The sequence below is a fragment of the Parasteatoda tepidariorum genome, chromosome 9 (genome assembly GCF_982258835.1).
Source record: "Parasteatoda tepidariorum strain Cologne lab strain chromosome 9, Ptep-v5.0, whole genome shotgun sequence".
Lineage (NCBI taxonomy): Eukaryota > Metazoa > Arthropoda > Arachnida > Araneae > Theridiidae > Parasteatoda > Parasteatoda tepidariorum.
The window spans coordinates 38,988,497-39,005,570 of NC_141763.1; the positions used below are offsets into that span (position 1 = coordinate 38,988,497).

At 26.4% G+C, this 17,074-nt stretch overlaps 1 protein-coding gene across 2 annotated transcripts; it reads right to left on the reverse strand.

Moving 5' to 3' along the window:
- Positions 1-315: 315 nt before the first annotated feature.
- LOC107443097 (protein RER1) lies at positions 316-16,981 on the reverse strand. Of its 2 annotated transcripts, XM_016056854.4 has the most exons (8): positions 16,637-16,775; positions 13,816-13,915; positions 10,296-10,400; positions 7,749-7,842; positions 6,502-6,513; positions 4,638-4,716; positions 4,413-4,548; positions 316-1,609 (listed from the first exon to the last, which is right to left on the reverse strand). In XM_016056854.4, exons 2-8 carry the CDS (start codon positions 13,885-13,887, stop codon positions 1,517-1,519), a joined length of 591 nt encoding a protein of 196 aa, XP_015912340.1. In that variant the 5' UTR covers positions 13,888-13,915; positions 16,637-16,775; the 3' UTR covers positions 316-1,516. The 2 variants fall into 2 exon arrangements, with proteins under 2 accessions (XP_015912340.1, XP_015912341.1); XM_016056855.4 differs by lacking the exon at positions 6,502-6,513 and having other exon boundaries at positions 16,637-16,981.
- Positions 16,982-17,074: the final 93 nt, after the last annotated feature.

The window sequence follows — 17,074 nt, forward strand, 5'->3', positions numbered from 1 at the left end:
CAAACAATGGGATGAATTGATAACAAAATAGGATTTATAACTATACCTTTATAATAATAACTTATTTTTAACTATATTAAGACAAAAAATATAGAAAGGAAAAAAAATATAGTTCAGACCATTAATTCTAAAAAAATATAATAAAACAGTAATATAACTGAGAAAAAATAATTCAAAATTTTCTGAAAACATAAAATTTGGAGACTGCATCACTTGAAGTAAACCTTTCAATGAGTAGGTATTGTAATAATACCTATAAAAACAATGCTTAGTTTAAAAAAAATAAAAGACTAATAAGAAACTTAACACACAAACTTATTTTATAATGGTTTATTATCCATATGCTTTTAAATACAATACCAAAACTTAATTTATCATGCAAATCAAATTTACCATTTATACACTAAATTCATTTGCTCATCAAGGAATATATTAATCATTTACAGGTAAAAAAATATGCCTATAAAATAAATATGACAAACTGTAAAATGTTGAATTTAGGAGTTCAAGATTATTTTTATTTGACTAGTTAATACATAAATAGTATCAATGGAAAGTGACTTGATTTAGATAAAGAGTGCATCAATAATGTTAAAAAAAAAATAATTACTAAATATGTTATAACTAATCAAACAAAAAATATTACAATAAATTTAGCAAAATTATTCAATTATGTTATTGAATACAATAATTTTCACATGATAAATATCAGCTAGGTGCAAGAAATCTAGTTAAATATACAGTAAAGCTTAATTATCCGGCTTGTATTGATAAGTATTTTCCTGAATAATTAAGATGCAATAAGTAATTAACAACTTATACTAAACGTTGTTGAAAAATAATATTTTTTTTTTAAAGTCATGTGCGAGTTAGGATATTGCCTGATAAAATCTAATTAGGATGAAAAGCCATACGATATTCTTTAAGAGATAATTAACTACAAATGGCAGGAATTTTTTTCTACAATTACAAAAACTTCATGAATAATTCAATAAATAGTTGATTGATTCATAAAAAATGTTATTTGGATGAGATTTCTTTTATGTCTGACGAAATATTTTCATAATGGCTTTAGACCACAAAGCTAAAGGGGAGCTTTATTCTCAAAGAGAAAATATCTAATAGTATTTAGATCTTGTTTTCTTATCAGCTGAAGATGACAATAAAAATCACTGTTATAAAACTTATCTTAAAAAAGGCTTAAAAGGATTTAAAAAAATACAATAAAGTGATTTCTACATTGAAGATAATTGATAATTATTTCTCAGTTGATTGAAAGCCGGATAATCAAGTTTCCACACAAAGCAAAACAATTAGATTTCTGCATTAATTCTTCAATATGCATTGCCCCAGTTCCCTCCAAACAAATATATATAATTCAAATGTGGTTTAGAAAGAAAAAAATGATCGAGCTCTCCTGATGCAAGTGCATTGGCAATGTTCTTTCAGCCTCTCCAAGAGGTTTCAAAATGAATTTCTTCAGATATCAAAATGTGAACTCCTCTAACTGCTGTTATCACTTTGTTAGGATCACTTTTCCAGAGTCCTCTTTGCCCCTATATTTGGTCTTTCCCCGTGTCCAAGGAAGATATCGATATTTGATCATATGCTACAAAAATAAAGGTATAAATGTCAGCTATAACTTTCTCTAAGTACTACAAATAAAAATGTATGTATCTACTTCAGGGAACCTTCAAAAAATTGTACCATAGAACTTATATTAATACACCAAAAACATATTATTACAGCACCTTTTATTACAATACCAATAGTACTTATTATCACAACGAAGCATCAATAATAGATTGGTGTTTTTTAATACCCTTCAAACCAAACAAATATATATAGTGAAACCTCCGTTAAGCGGACATTCATGGGACCAAAAAATTTGTCCGTTTATGAGAGTTGTCCGTTTACGGGAAGGGTACCCTAATAACGAAATTTAACACCGTAAATTGTTTTAGAATATTCTAAAGATGTCGAAATAATTAAATAATATCTACAAGGATACTGTAAATATCTACAAGAATATTTATTTAAACAATAAGAAAGATAAAAAAGAATATATAAAGAAGTTTGATATTAAATACATAATTCTGGATGTAGCTACAGGTAAATAAATATAATTTTCCTATTAGCATAGATACTCAAGTTAGACATATGATATCAAATAGGAGCGTACTGTCCTCAGTCATTAGGCTCAGTTTCAATTATTAGGTTCACATCCCCTTACACCTACTTATCATTTGATAGGGAACAGGGTTAATACCTTCTTGGAAAATAAACCTCCCATGATTCACAGAAAATAAAGTAATGCATACCTGTAAGTCATGAGGACCTATGAAGATGATTATTCACAATTGATCAGCTATCAAGTGTCTGAATAAATGTTTCATTTGTATAAACACCTCAAAGATTATACTTCTGTTCTCTTTTTTTACCCCAGTTGTGTTAAATATAATCTTCAAATTGATAAGAAAATTGAAGAAATTTTCAATGGGGAAGAAGCATTGAGAGAAGTCATTTCAACTTGAGGGGTCTCATAACCTGTGTGGTCCAGATGAAAAGATCAAAAGATGCCGATGTCAGAATTATTTCAGGAGTGCAGTACCATTTTCTCTCCTTTCTTTACAAAGATTAGGCAAGGTAACAGGAGAAAGATTGATTTTTTGGTGGTGAAATAGCTTAACAATATTTTTAGTTATGGATAAGGCAAAAAGTTTTATTTACATGCTTTAAAAATGGTGAAAAGTTGCATTTTTTAGCTTGCAATTTATTTAGAAAAAGTAGTGTCCGGTTTGTAGAGATAAAAATCAACGTTTCAGGACCAAAATGACTGTCCGCGTCCGGTTACGGGAGTGTCTGCATTGCGGAGAATGTACGTAATGGTTTATTCATAGAAGATTCCCGGGGAATTAAAAATATGTCCGTATTGAGAGGCGTCCGTTTTGCAGGAGTGTCCATAACAGGAGGTTTCACTGTATATATAATCGACATTAATTACAGTATTTACAACATTTATAGCAAGGCAAATATCATAGACCAGCTTGCCAAATAACCAAATGAAGAAAGATCTAGTAAAGCCATTAAAAATTATTTCATTCTATATGATGCATATAAAGAACATTTAAATTAAGTTTACTCCTTAGGTATGCTAACCGGAGTTCAGTTCTTCCTAGGTAAAACAAATTGAGGATATTATAATTTTATATATAACATTTCTCAGACAGGTTTGTCTAAAAACAAAGTGGTGACTTAGTTGCACTCTGTTAAGATTTTTTTTAAAAACAAATGAAACTTTTTTTGAAGCCATAAACTTTCTATTAGAAAAAAAAAATGAATCCTTCATTCTTTTGAAGAATTTTTTAAAATATATCAAAATTATTAAATTTAAAATGCTTTGAGGCATTTTCAGAAAATCTTTTTAAGATAAATTTTAAGAATTAAAATTTAAAAAGAATAACTTTTCTTTCTATTAGATAAAGAATTCTTCAATTCCTTTGAAGAATTTCTGGAAATGAGTCAAAAGCATATTAAATTTCAAATAAAACCAGTATATGAATCAATAGAGGCATTATCTAACTTAATATTTTTTCCCACTATTAATGTTTTCTCTGGATTTTTTTTCTTTTCAAACATTTTTCAACCTTAAATTTTTCAAACAAATCTGCCCATCCCTTAATTAAAAATATAAATAAGCCTTTTTTATTTATTTAATTTGTAGCAAAATTTGTTTTGTTGAGTTGAGTTTAAGGCATAAAACCTAAAACTATAAGGATTTTGTTTTAATTAATGAAAACTAAGATCCCTTTGTAAATTGGATTTATTCCAACAGTTTAACTTGGTGAAATTCATAAAATGTAGAAGTTACTAGAACTGAATAAATTTAAAAGTCAAAGCAGTTGGAAGGTCTTTAAAATATTTAACTTTAGACAGATATATTATTCTATTTGCAAATCATCTTGCTTTTCATGAATTCAGTAAACAGCTATAAAGATTTGAAAATAACATGTAAACAATTAATTTGAGCACTTTTTATATAAAACAACTTTCTGGAATTATCGCAAGCTAAATTATCATATAAATTTAGGACAAAGCTGATTAAAAAAATACGATGTTTATAGCTTAAAACATTTATAGAATTTTTTTTTAAGAATTCATATGAAAATAAAAAAGACCATACATAACTTTATATGGAAAAAAATCAATTTAATGTAAATAGTTGGAGTTCTCTTAGTTTTCAAAACATTTTAAGCAAAACTTTAAGCCTTATAGTTCATGCTAAAATTCTTTAAAACTAATCAAAAATAGTAGTTGATACATTGCCAAGTGCATACATTCACACCAAAAATAAATAGTAGTAAGATAAGACTTTAATTACCATATGCATTTAACAAAAAAACATTTCTTACTTTGATTTGACGTTTCATTGTTATTCCAAATAATGTTAGGAAGTACAATAAAAGAATAGGCCAAAACACTGGAATATTGAACATTTGAAAAAATGTGCAGAGAAGTGCCACTAAAGTTGCTTTTGTAGTAGAATACCTGTTAAAAAAAGAAAGAAAAAAAGTTTAAAGCTAGTGAAATACAATTTTACATAAAAAACAAGAAATAATAAAAGTAATTTTAATAACCAGAATTTGAACTCTGGGAGACGTCTCATAAAAGGTTTGAACTCTTCATTGTTTTTGGTAGGTAAGCTAGGTCCATCATCTGAAAGTGAATTACCACAATTAAACAATAAAAATTGTTAAATATTGAAAGCTAACAGTTTAAATAGGAAAAAATATTTTAAAAAAATACTAAATCAGTCTACAACCACCGAAAAAAATTGAAATAGTTTATCCGCTATAAAATTTAGCTGTTATATTTTTTTTGCTAAATTAATTATGAGTTTTTGCTGGATTAAAAAAAAAAAAAAAAAACCTTGTTGATCACTCCAAGTTAAAATGTTTTTTTGTTCATTGAATGTAGTTCACAGCCAATCACAGACTGTCATAACTATCTAATTATGTCAAACACAGGAACTCTAGATGTTAGTAAGTATTAGAATGTAATTAATAACAAACAAGTATTAATTTTTCTCTTTTATTAAATGTGGCTCATAACCAATTAAAGACTGTCACAACTCTTTAGTTACATCAGATATAGGAACTCTTTATGTTACTAGCCTCATAGTGCAACTAATAACAAACAAGCCACCTTTATGTTAGTGCTTCGTTTACAGACTTAACTATTCAACATATTTAATTTTTATGGATATTGAATAATAATTTTTTTCAACTCCAAATAAGTTGACTTTAGTACCATTAAAACATTATTTATTGGAAGCTTTACTTTTTCTGCTTAGAGTTGAGTGGAAAAGTAGCTGAGAGCCATTGAATTTTATATGAATAATTATATGGGAACCTTGTTTAATCTATCTTATCTTGTAAGTAATGATTAACATGGTACAAAGTAAGGATTCAGACACATAAAGTGGATAATTCCTCGCCTCTAAATACCAGTTGATAGCAACAGTGATGTCAGACTTGACCATCACTCCTGAATATTTAAGTTAAGTAAGCCCACCAGCGCAGAGCTTTTAGCAGCTCAGACTCAAAAATATAAGGACTTAAGGTACTAGAAATTACAAAGAAAACTTCCATAAAACTTTACCAAATAATCAATTTATTTATTACAAGTAAATAGGATCTATAGTGAAATTTTTTCTAAAAAGTAGGGGAAAAAAGCAGAAATTTGAAAGATAAATAGTTAGTAAAATAGGAAAAAAATTATAAAAATAAGTTATAAATGCCGTATTTGCCAAACAATACATTTTTTTAAAACATATCTCTAACATTTAAAAATTTCATAGTATAAAGAGCACTTACATTTTTCTTACAAATAAAAATAAAGATATCAGGCAACATAAAAGGATAAGGGAAAAAGGTGGTTTTGGGAGATTATACACTCTTTGTAATTAAATATACTTAATAAAAATATAAATGAATTTTGTAATAATTAATTTGTAATGCTTCAATAGATTTTATTTTAATTTGACAGAATGATTTCAAACTATATTTTATGGAGAGATAAACAAGTAGTAAAGAATTTTTAAAGAATAAATAATATACAATGAAGCTGTCTATAATTTTTTTTAAAGATAAGTCGAATAATTATTTTAAAAAGCTACATGAAAATTTTTCTAAAAAATATAATTTACAACAAATAAATTCATAGTAAAAAATATGAATAATATCAATGTCAACAAAGATACACAATTTAATGAAAGTGATATTTATCACCAATAGCACACACACAATTCCCATTATACAATAATTACATAAAAAAGTTAGAGACTATGATATAACAAAAGATTGAAAGAGAAATGTCTAAAATGAAGAAATTATTATAATACATATTATTTAAAAAAAAAAAAAAAAAAAAAAAAAAAAAAAAAAAAAAAAAAACAGATTTAATTAATAAAAATTTAGAACATTTAAAAGCTATGCTCACCTTGGCAGTCCTCTAAAACAAAATTAAAGAATAATTAGTTTATATTTAGTACTTTGCACTATATTTTAATATTCGGAAGATAAATTTTTTTTAAACCTACTACAAAATATATAAATTAAATTATTATGCAAACTATAGAAATATAGAATTAGTTAGAACAAATATACAATTGATTATCCTGAATATACATTTCAAGCTAATTATTTAAGTTCATTTAAATATTCTAATGGCCTTTTAAAATCAATTTTTTATTGTTTGCCTAAATCTACTCTAGATTTCTATAATGCAACTATAAAACTGGCTACATAGCATTTGCATTATAAACTCAGATACATCAAATGGTGCGATAAACTAAGTCTGATGCAATCAGAGAGGAAATAATCCTGAGGGGATGTTATTTGAGGTAAGAATAAACAGATTCTTTGACTATTAATCAATCAAAAAACAAATTTCTGACATTAGATTAAGTTTATATCAATAAATAACTTTTTTTTTACTAACAATTCTGTCATAACTAGTTCAGACTTTAAAATCTTCTACTTTCTTTTTTTTTTAGTTAATTAACAGTATTCAACTTTGTCAAAGTACTTTTATAGATCAGTCAAACACAGATCTTAACTTTGTCAGATTCACTGTTAAATGCAAAATTTTTACAGTAATGATTGATTACGATAGACAATGCTCAGATTGAACGTTTATTTACAGTTGCGTAAAAACAAAAAGTTTATAATGTGATTCGAAAATTTAATGGAATAAACACAAGATAATTCATAGCTTGAGAAAAGTTTTTACAAGTAAACCATATTAAGTTTTATTTCCTTTAATTTTTTTTTACATATCAAATTTAAAAAAAAAAAAAAAAGAAAGAAAGAAAAAGCTCTTCATATTACCTAATCAAATTAATATGATTATAGAGTGCTACCAAAGTAAATTTGAAATCTTAATTGCTTTTATTTTGATAATATTAAAACTTAAATTAAAGTTTTTCATTGACAGTTTTTAAAATATAACACATAATACAGAAGATTTTATCCTTTCAATATTACTGTTAAAATAAAATCTACTCAATAGACAAAATATAATCTGTTTCACATCCCTAGTCTGACTAATTGCATAATACAGTTAGATTGTAACACAGTAAAGACATTTAAATAAACATAAATTTTGTAACAATTTATTTAATATTAACAATGAATTTAATTAAACAATCATTTTGATAAAATATACATTTATAAAAAATCATTTACCATCTGCCATGGCTGGGTCAATTTTAGGTGATAAGAAAGCAAGGAAGAGATTAAGTTGATAAATTCCTAAAGCGTATGTAATAATGTACCAACCCTGTTAAAAATAAATTTAGGATATATATGTTAGATATTTAATAACAAATACATACAATCAATTAGCAAGATATTTAGATCCTTTACAAAATCAAGGCATTAAAAACCATTTCAATGTCAACATTAAACTAATATGATAAATACTATGAAAGTATGCTAATATTCGTTTAAAAGAAGTTTTATATTTATTAGTAAAATAGCAGCTTTAATCATAAATTATCATCCTTCAAAAACAGATTTTATTTTTCTAAAAATTATTATTTTTTTATAAAATTTAAATTGTCTTAAATATCTTTTTTTTATTTTGATAACATTGAGGAAATTATATTTTATGCAATTAAATTGCAATGCTCTGTTCCTTCATTATTTTTCTTCAAAAGCTACATTTCATAGATAAAATTAAAAACTAACTATCTGTTATTTATAATGTGGTAATTTGTTATCTTCAACTATTTTATAACTTTCTGAGTGTGTATTTTAGATAACGCTACAAGTTTAATAAATAAATAAAGCAATTATTACAAGGAACATTTCTATGATATTTCTTAAATAAATGATGCAATAAATATCTTTTGGATCAAAGAAGTATTTGAGGATGATGCAGCAGAATAAAAAATGTCATCTCAGGTAAAATAATTTATTTATTTTACTTTGTCTCAGTAAAAATATATTTTCTCAATAGTGATTTCCAATTACAGATGTTATACCGAATTACACATGGCTTTATATTTGGTAGATAAATTAAACTACCTTATATTAAATATTTGCAATTAATTAATATTTAGATGTGTACACATGAGAGAATGCACATTTTAAAACTAAGGATTGAGGCCACGCTACTAAAATAAATACCAGATGTGCTTATCTACTAATTTAACAAAAATACCTTACATCTTTTTTAAAAAATTAACATCATTCCAACTGATATTTAATTAGTTTATCACAGAATATTTAAAATAAAAATAGGAAAATCGAAATTTAGTAAAAATTATCATCAATATTTAACAAGGGAAATTGTGGCTACATGAAAAAATATCTGAAATTTTAGCAGGAAAAAAGTGCATGTAGGAGAAATTGACTTTAATATGCATTTTTTATGGTAAATTTCTGCTTTTAGAAAATTATAAATTCTATTTATAATTTTTACAAATGCTATTTATAATTTTCATAAATAAGAAAGTGATATACTTTTTTGTAATCCTATTACATGAAATTTCAATTCTTAGATATTTAAGAATAAATGGTCAAAATTCATCAACATTATGAGCATTATTATTTTTAAAAATTAAAATATAATTACATAACAATGTTAATAGAGATTTCAATTCTTAACACATATTTACAAAATTAGCTTCAGAAAAATGATATGTTTTAAAAATTCTTTTTTGCCTAACTGTGCGAAGATTGAAAATAAATGCTACAAACATGATTCGAATTATAAGTAGGCTAGATAAAAAACTTGCTTTTCCTTCATGAACTCGTATTGAACTAAATTGCATAAATAAGAAATGTGCTGCTTGATTTTAAAATAGCCTAAATATGAATAATGAGGTTTGATTTTTAAATTGTGAGAAGTTATTTTAAATCACATGAATACGAATATCAATCTTTGATTTTAAAATCGTGTAAATATGAATCATGATGTATAATTTTTAAAATTTCTCGAAAACAAATAGTTGTGTTAAATTTAAAATTTTGTGAATGCGAATCACGATGTGTAATTTTAAATTTGCATGAATATGCAAAGTGCTATCTCTGTAAATGAAATGTGGTTGATTTGTGGACTGGGATATTGCAAGTATGACTAAATTGTGATGCGTAATTTGTAAATCAGGTAAATATGAATAGGAAAATAAGATAAAAAAAACGTGAAGTAATGAACTGTTAATCAGATGAATATTAATAGCAAATGGTAATCCTTAAATATCTTTAAGACTATGTCTACTTCACATATGTCATTAACATAAATTGTGATACGAGATGTATAGTTCAAAGAGAATAAAAGCTAATTAAAAGAGCAAAATGTTGCCTATTAGAGATAAAAATTACTTGGAAAATCTATTGGAAACGATAAAATAAAAAACTGCCATATTAATAACAATAAAATTAAAACATTGACCAAACAAACAACCACGCACTACAATCTCTAAAAAAAAAAAAAAAAAAAAAAAAAAGAGCATTGTGTAAATTTTCCAGAATTCAGCCAATTCTGTTTCAAAAGTTAATTTCAATTTGGTTAGAAATTTTCGAAATTTGGCACAAAATGTTGCAAGAAAGTATAAAAATATGCGTCTGGACACCAACTGCCACAAAGAATACATTTTAGCACACTTTGCAGCAACTGTTTGATCCCTACATTTTTCATTAATGCATAAGTGACTTAACAAATTATGAAATACCTATTCAAATATTCAGTAAATATTACAATTGCGTAACACACTAAATAAGTATTACCTGTAAAAGGAAAACTCTGGCCAAAAAGCTGACAAGCAAAACAAATGAGCCTACCCAGCGGGAAATAGTATAAGGCGTCCATACATCTAATATGTGCTGATAAACCTATTAATATAAAAAAAAGTAATTATAAATGCAGTAAAAAGAAACAAATAATCAATAAAAAATTTTAATAAATTGATTTAAAAAAAAGATTTTTGATGCTTGCACAAGCTGCATTCAGGATTATTAATCCCTTCCTTCTCGCTCCCGTGAAAATAACAGGGTGAGGTTTCGTCCTCTATTTCTCGCTCCCGTGATATTCCCGGGCTGTAGTGTTCAGTAGTAACACACCAATAAGAATAAATAAAACCAATTCATTTCTTTTATCCGGAAAACATTTTATTTCTCATTTTACACACCAGACGGCAGTATCAGGATATTTTTAAGGTAACTGTAGAAAGTATATTTTAAACTAGATGCCAGCACTAATCAAACAGGTATATAAAAAAATAGGCACTTTTATGACTGTTTTCTTGAAAATTAACCGATCGTTAAGGGGCTAAATGTGGGGTGGTTAAAGAGTCTTAAGTAGTTAAAGTGAATGTGTAACCCCATCTGCCTTTTAACTAGATATTAATTTTAAAAACTATACCTAATAAGAAAAATTTTATGAATTTTTTTTCAAACAAACTTAACTCTTTGCTTATGGCGTTTAGCATGGTAAAACCTGTCATTCTGGTCCGTTTGTTACATCAGCCATGCCCATAAGCAAAAGGCTAATAAACTTTGAAAGAACACAAAATTATAACTAAACTTTTAAACTCTAAAACTTTAAGTTATCAAATATATATATACACTACTTTACAATAATGGAAGAGGCACTTTTATTTTTAAATTTCTTAAATACTCAAGAAATATTTACATGAATTTTTTTTAAATATCTCATAAAAAGGTTTACTCTGAAACTTTAGAGGTGTATATTCAATCAGTGTAGTTATTATCCATCATGAAAATAGCGCAGCTTTACTACGAAAATTAATAAGAAATGCAGAGTTTTCTCTAGGAATAAAGAAGGGCAGGATGCTTTCTTACAGCACCATAAAAATTTATCAAAATGTGTAATCTTATGCAATAATTATACTTGATCTTCAACAATTTTTAAATGATGTCCTTAAACTATTTTCATTTCAAAAGATAATTCTCACTTATTATCAAAATAAGAATAAGAATATTATCAAAATAAGAATAAGAATATTATCAAAATAAGAAGTAGAAGCATGCAAGAAGACACCACAGAGCAAAAAAATTTATTTCAAATAAAATAAAAAAGAAATTATTATTGATAATCAACTTAAAAGCTTTTTCTGTAATTTAAACGGAAAATTATGATAAAATAAACATTTAAAGACACCCTTTATTTTTAAAAAAAAAAATGCATTTGATAAAACCTTAAAATTCATTAATATAATTCAGAAAAAAGATAAACCTATAAAAAATTTAAACACTTGCAAATAATCTTAACAAAATAAATATTTGTAATAGTAATTAGAATTAAACCTATAAACACTGATAATTTAATAAATGTGTAATTATATTATGTGTAATTAAACCCATATTCAAAACACTAAAATAGCTTAACACAACTAAATTTTTTTTTTTTAAAAATTACATATTTTAGGGGAGCTCTTTGGCAAAACTGAGATAGTGGAATAGGTTCCCAACTGTTAAATAAAGGAATTGTTAGAGTTAAAATGTTAAACAAATATTCTTTAAAAGTTGAAACAATTTAATCCGCTTGAATTGATTCAAATTAAATTCAATTTTTCAGAAAAGGATAGTAGTTAAATTAAATAAGATACTGCTTCATTTTTGGAGACTGTAAAAACCTAATAGAACCAATTAACCGGGATGCTCAGGACCATCGCTATCCCGGATGTCTGAAATTCCCGGTTTTCTGAATTGGCTATAAATGTCGTTTATCAGTACTGTTTTATCAAACCCAAATTATAATGAAAAAGAGTAATGTATTTTAAAATAAGAAAAGAAGTTCTCCTTAATTAAAAAAAAAATGAAGAAAGATAACATTTAAAAGAATAAAAACATTTACAAGTTTAAAACAAAAGCAAGTTTAAAAAATACAAAATTCACATATTTATTTTTTGAGATTTATTAAAATTACTAAATTAGCCTAATATAAAACAAAATCAATAATCATATTTCATACATAAATATAAGGAAAAAAGAAAATCATAAAGTACAAGGAAAATTTATTAATCAAATTAAATAAAAACACTTGATAAATACCAAACGAAAAGATAGTTAAAAAAGGCACTAACATAAATATTAAGACACAAGACACGGCAGGATATTATAAGATCAATTGAATTTAAAAAAAGCTAACTTCATCATAAAATTCGTGAATAAAAAGAACTAATTTATTGAGTACGAAATTTACTGTGAACAGTGGGAAAAAACTTAGTGGAATGAGAATTGATCACTTATAAAAAGAAAAAGCTGCATTCTGCTTCATAAAATAATTGTCTGCTTTTGGTAATAAATAACTGTATGTTTATATCAATAAAAAATCTTTTCGTTTAATTTTTTTCTTTATAAAAGTAGATGATTTTTAACGAAATCATATATGATTCCTTACCAAGAAAAACTTGCAGATGATACTGCACTACTAAAGAATCAGAATTTATTCACTTGAAAAATATTGTTTATTAATAAATTTCAAATATATAAATATAACAGACAATAATAAAAACGTTTTGTGCGTAATTGTAATAATGTATTGTGATGCCACAATTGGCATTACATATTTATTTCCTATCTTTTAAAATATCTTTCATTACTTAAGCTTTTTTTTATTAATAGAATTACATTTTAAAAAAAATCAAAGACTTAATCTTTTAAAACGAACATAAAATATTTATTCTTCTCTTTTAGATCAATGTAACGGATACTTTTTATTTCATTACTAATGCAGACTTGTTAATTCACTGTCGCCTCTAATCGAAAACAAAAATCTATTTATAACTTTTCATTCTAAATTTCTAACCGCTAAATGTTTCGGTTACGTGGTTGTGATAATTCTCATAAATTTGTTGGCAACTCGTGATCGCCAAGGTGTTCTTTTAAACCCAATATTGATATGCTGGTTGGCTTTGTTTTGGCTATAGTATATTTTGATAAATCGCCAATTTTGGATCTCCTACCCATACTTTCTATGTCTGTTAGGAATAATTATATTCACTTTTTAATTTCAAATTTGTGGAGACTGGGAGTGCCCTTGCTGGCCTCCCCAGTCTCTATATCACCAATTATGCTTAATAAAATCTAAATTTCACTAAACAATTGGTATATTCTTTCCTGGAGACTCCCAGTTCCACTATACGAATATTGGCGGCTACTGACGGAGAACAAACCTCCGCCATATGTATTATCCGTGTATGTAAATTACATATACAACTGATTTATTAACGAACAATACATAAATAGTTCAAAAATAGAAAAACAAAAATTATTCAATACTTACTTGTGAAATTCTATGTGTTGTACAAGCAAACACTGAAGGTCTTGGTCGAACAGAATCATCACTTTCCATCATCTTGAAATCTTGATGGTAAAAATTCTTTCTAGTGAAGAGAAGACATCAAAAAGTTATGTCCAGTGTCTTGCAAGGAAAGTAAAGTGTCTTGGGTGATTTGGTGACAAATCTCAGATGCCAGATCACCCAGGTAACAAGAAAAAATTCCTTGATAACTAACTTTTTCAAAATATTATTTTATTACTTATTTATGACAAAGGTTTTTTTTTTCTAAAAAGAGAAAAGATTTAGTTGCAAGGTTTAAGACTAGGTTTTGTCTGATTATTTTGGGCTTAATTGGGTGTCAATTTTTTTTTTAGTTTATCTAACTTAATACATAGTTTATCTAACTTAAAGATATTGAAACAATTTTATTACCAAAATAACAATATACAGAATTTAAAGATATGTTAAAAGCAAAATTTATTTCAAAAAAAGTAAACAAGCCAATAAAATCATTATATGGCTTCATACCATTTTATTAGATAAAAGCTAGTCAAAAAGATTTTTCTCAATTTCAATGAATTAATTTTATATAAACTTTGTCATACAGTTATAGACAGGGTTGGGTTTTTGCCGTCAAAAACTGGTTTTTGACATGACAGTGGTAAAAACCGTGTTTTTACCGGTAAAAATCGTCAAAAACCTACTGTTTTCTTCAATTTATGGCATATAGCGGACAATATATTATTTTCACTTAATTGCCTTTATAAATGAATGTTGTAAACGATTGCTATTGATTTTGCAACTATATACACGTATTCTTATAGAAGGATATACATTCATATAGAAATATTGTAACATACTTATAAAAAATAGTGATACTTAACTTTTATCATTATAGCTTGATTTGCAAAGGATTCAAAATTTTGCACTTCGTAATTGTTAGAAATAAACAAACAAAAATACTTGGAACTATTAATAAATTCAAGAACTAAAAAAAGAATTTAAAATTTGGCATTTCTTAAATATCAGAAATAAGCTAAACAAAACTTTCAAAACTTGTAACTACTAACAAACTCTAAGTCAGGAATGACTTGACATTCTTCAGTAATGTAATATGCCAAACAAAATGATGCTTGGAAATGTTGAAAATTTTGTTTAGTATCCTAATATTTTACTTCAAATAGCATGATTTGAAATAATCATGTTGGGAAAATGCAAAAATCTGTTCTTAAATATCTTTTAACTTTTTTTCTAATTTTATTGCCCAAAAATGAATTAATTTTAAATCATAAGCAGTTAAACTCAAATTAAAATACAGTTTTATCAAAACTATGGGTTTTTGACATGACGGTAAAAACCATGGTATAAACTGGTAAAAACCGTCACATGTGTCAAAAACTTGCCAACCCTGGTTATAGATATTTTAAAATATAGTGATTTCCATATCATGAACTGTCGCACCAACTACAATAGCCAAGGTGCTAAATAGATCTTAAATTTGCAAATTCGTATTAAAAATAACACATATATATGTTGGCCAGGGGGTGGCTACGAGTTATACCTTTCAAGTTGGTCCCTTTCTGTGACTTTTTTTTCAGTTTCTTGCGGGCCTCAGTCAATACTGAGCAATTATCCTGCCACAGATAGCGATATGGAAATATTCCCCCTCATTATAAACAGAAAGAATCTTTAGGGGAAAAAAAAAGTCAAAATTGATCAATTTTTTTTATCCATTTAATGTTTCCATTAAAGGTTATAATATTAATGTACCTACTTCGTCACTGTTCATTTTAAAGTTCGTCTCATAAAATTATAGGAATTACAAGGATTATAGGATTTACTTTCTAAAAATTTAAGCTGAATTTGATTTATCATTTGAACATTGTAACTCTTTTACCACACACACAAATTGAACTACAACACTGAATAATCAAGTATGCTTGTGAGAAGGAATTGTTTAATTTGGCAGCAAATGCAATAAGGGGATATTTCCGTATCCTGATCTGCCATGCCAACCTTAATCGCCAAGGTGCCAAATAGCTTTGCAACTTTTTTTAAAAAAAGGTATGTAGATGTTTGCCCAGGGGTGGCTACAAGTTATACCTTTCGAGTTGGTCCTTTTCTGTGATGTTTTTCTTTAAGTTTCTAGTCGGTCACTGGTCTAAAGTTTCCAGTTGCCAAGACATTCTGCCACAGATCAAGATACGGAAATCTCCCCAGTAATAAAATCACTATAATTTCTATTAATTTTTCCTGGCTCATAAAATTTAATAACTTTTGCTAGATTCAGTGTCTTACTAATCAAGGGGTATCTAACTGTTCGTATCGGTATCTAATCTAATCCGTATCGGTATCTAACTGTGCCAGCGACAAGTGCCAAAGGGCTTTTATACTAGCAAAAGTTAAATATATATACATAGATATATATAAATATATATACATAGATATATATATATATACATTTATTTATAATGTGGTGGTTATAAGGAGACCTTCCAGTTGGTTCACCCTTGTCATATTTTTTCAGTTCCTCGCGAGTAATCGGCAAATCACCAGTTCAAAATAAAGTAGATTTTTCAATAAGAATTTAAAATATTTCAAGTGTGTCTTAATATATTTTATGTAAAATTATGTAGACGCCCATAAACTTTAAATTAAAGACTATATACATACAAAAATATACCTTACTTATCTAAAATATGAAACTAACGTAATCATTAAGTGAAAATTTATTCAGTGTAACTTGATTAGGTAGGCATATATTACTGGTATAAAGATACGTAAAATAATGAAATTCATATGAAATGTTAAAATAATTACATACCAATTATATGTCAATGTTTACAGAGAGGTGCACATTATCCTAGAGTCTTATTTAAATAATCCTAAAATCATATTTACGAAGATGACACACAAGATGACTCGGTGCTCTTACGAGTCGCTTCTAAGTAGGGTATGGAGAACCTTCCAGTATTTAACCGCATTAAACTGAACGACGGGCAAAATTTGTATGAATTTTAAATCTGTATGTTTCAGACCCGAATAAGTGAACTGAAACTAAAGAAACGGAATGGAATCATTTTAAAAAGTTTATTCAGGTGAACATTTCGAACTTACAATTAGCCAGCTCCGAGTTAAGATAGATTTTAGATGTTCTCTTCCTGCCAACTGATGTTGAAAAAATTTACATATGTAAAAAGAATTATTATCACCTTAGACAATTAAAGTTTTAATACTGCCAAATAATATATTTACTGTCAAT

Excerpts from the sequence above, each read along its gene's own strand:
- LOC107443097 (XM_016056854.4), bottom strand. The coding sequence starts at position 13,887 with ATGATGGAAAGTGATGATTCTGTTCGACCAAGACCTTCAGTGTTTGCT. Across the intron at positions 10,401-13,815 it reads CAACACATAGAATTTCACAA|GTTTATCAGCACATATTAGA; the intron begins GTAAGTATTGAA and ends TTATATTAATAG. Across the intron at positions 7,843-10,295 it reads CCAGAGTTTTCCTTTTACAG|GGTTGGTACATTATTACATA; the intron begins GTAATACTTATT and ends TATTTTTAACAG.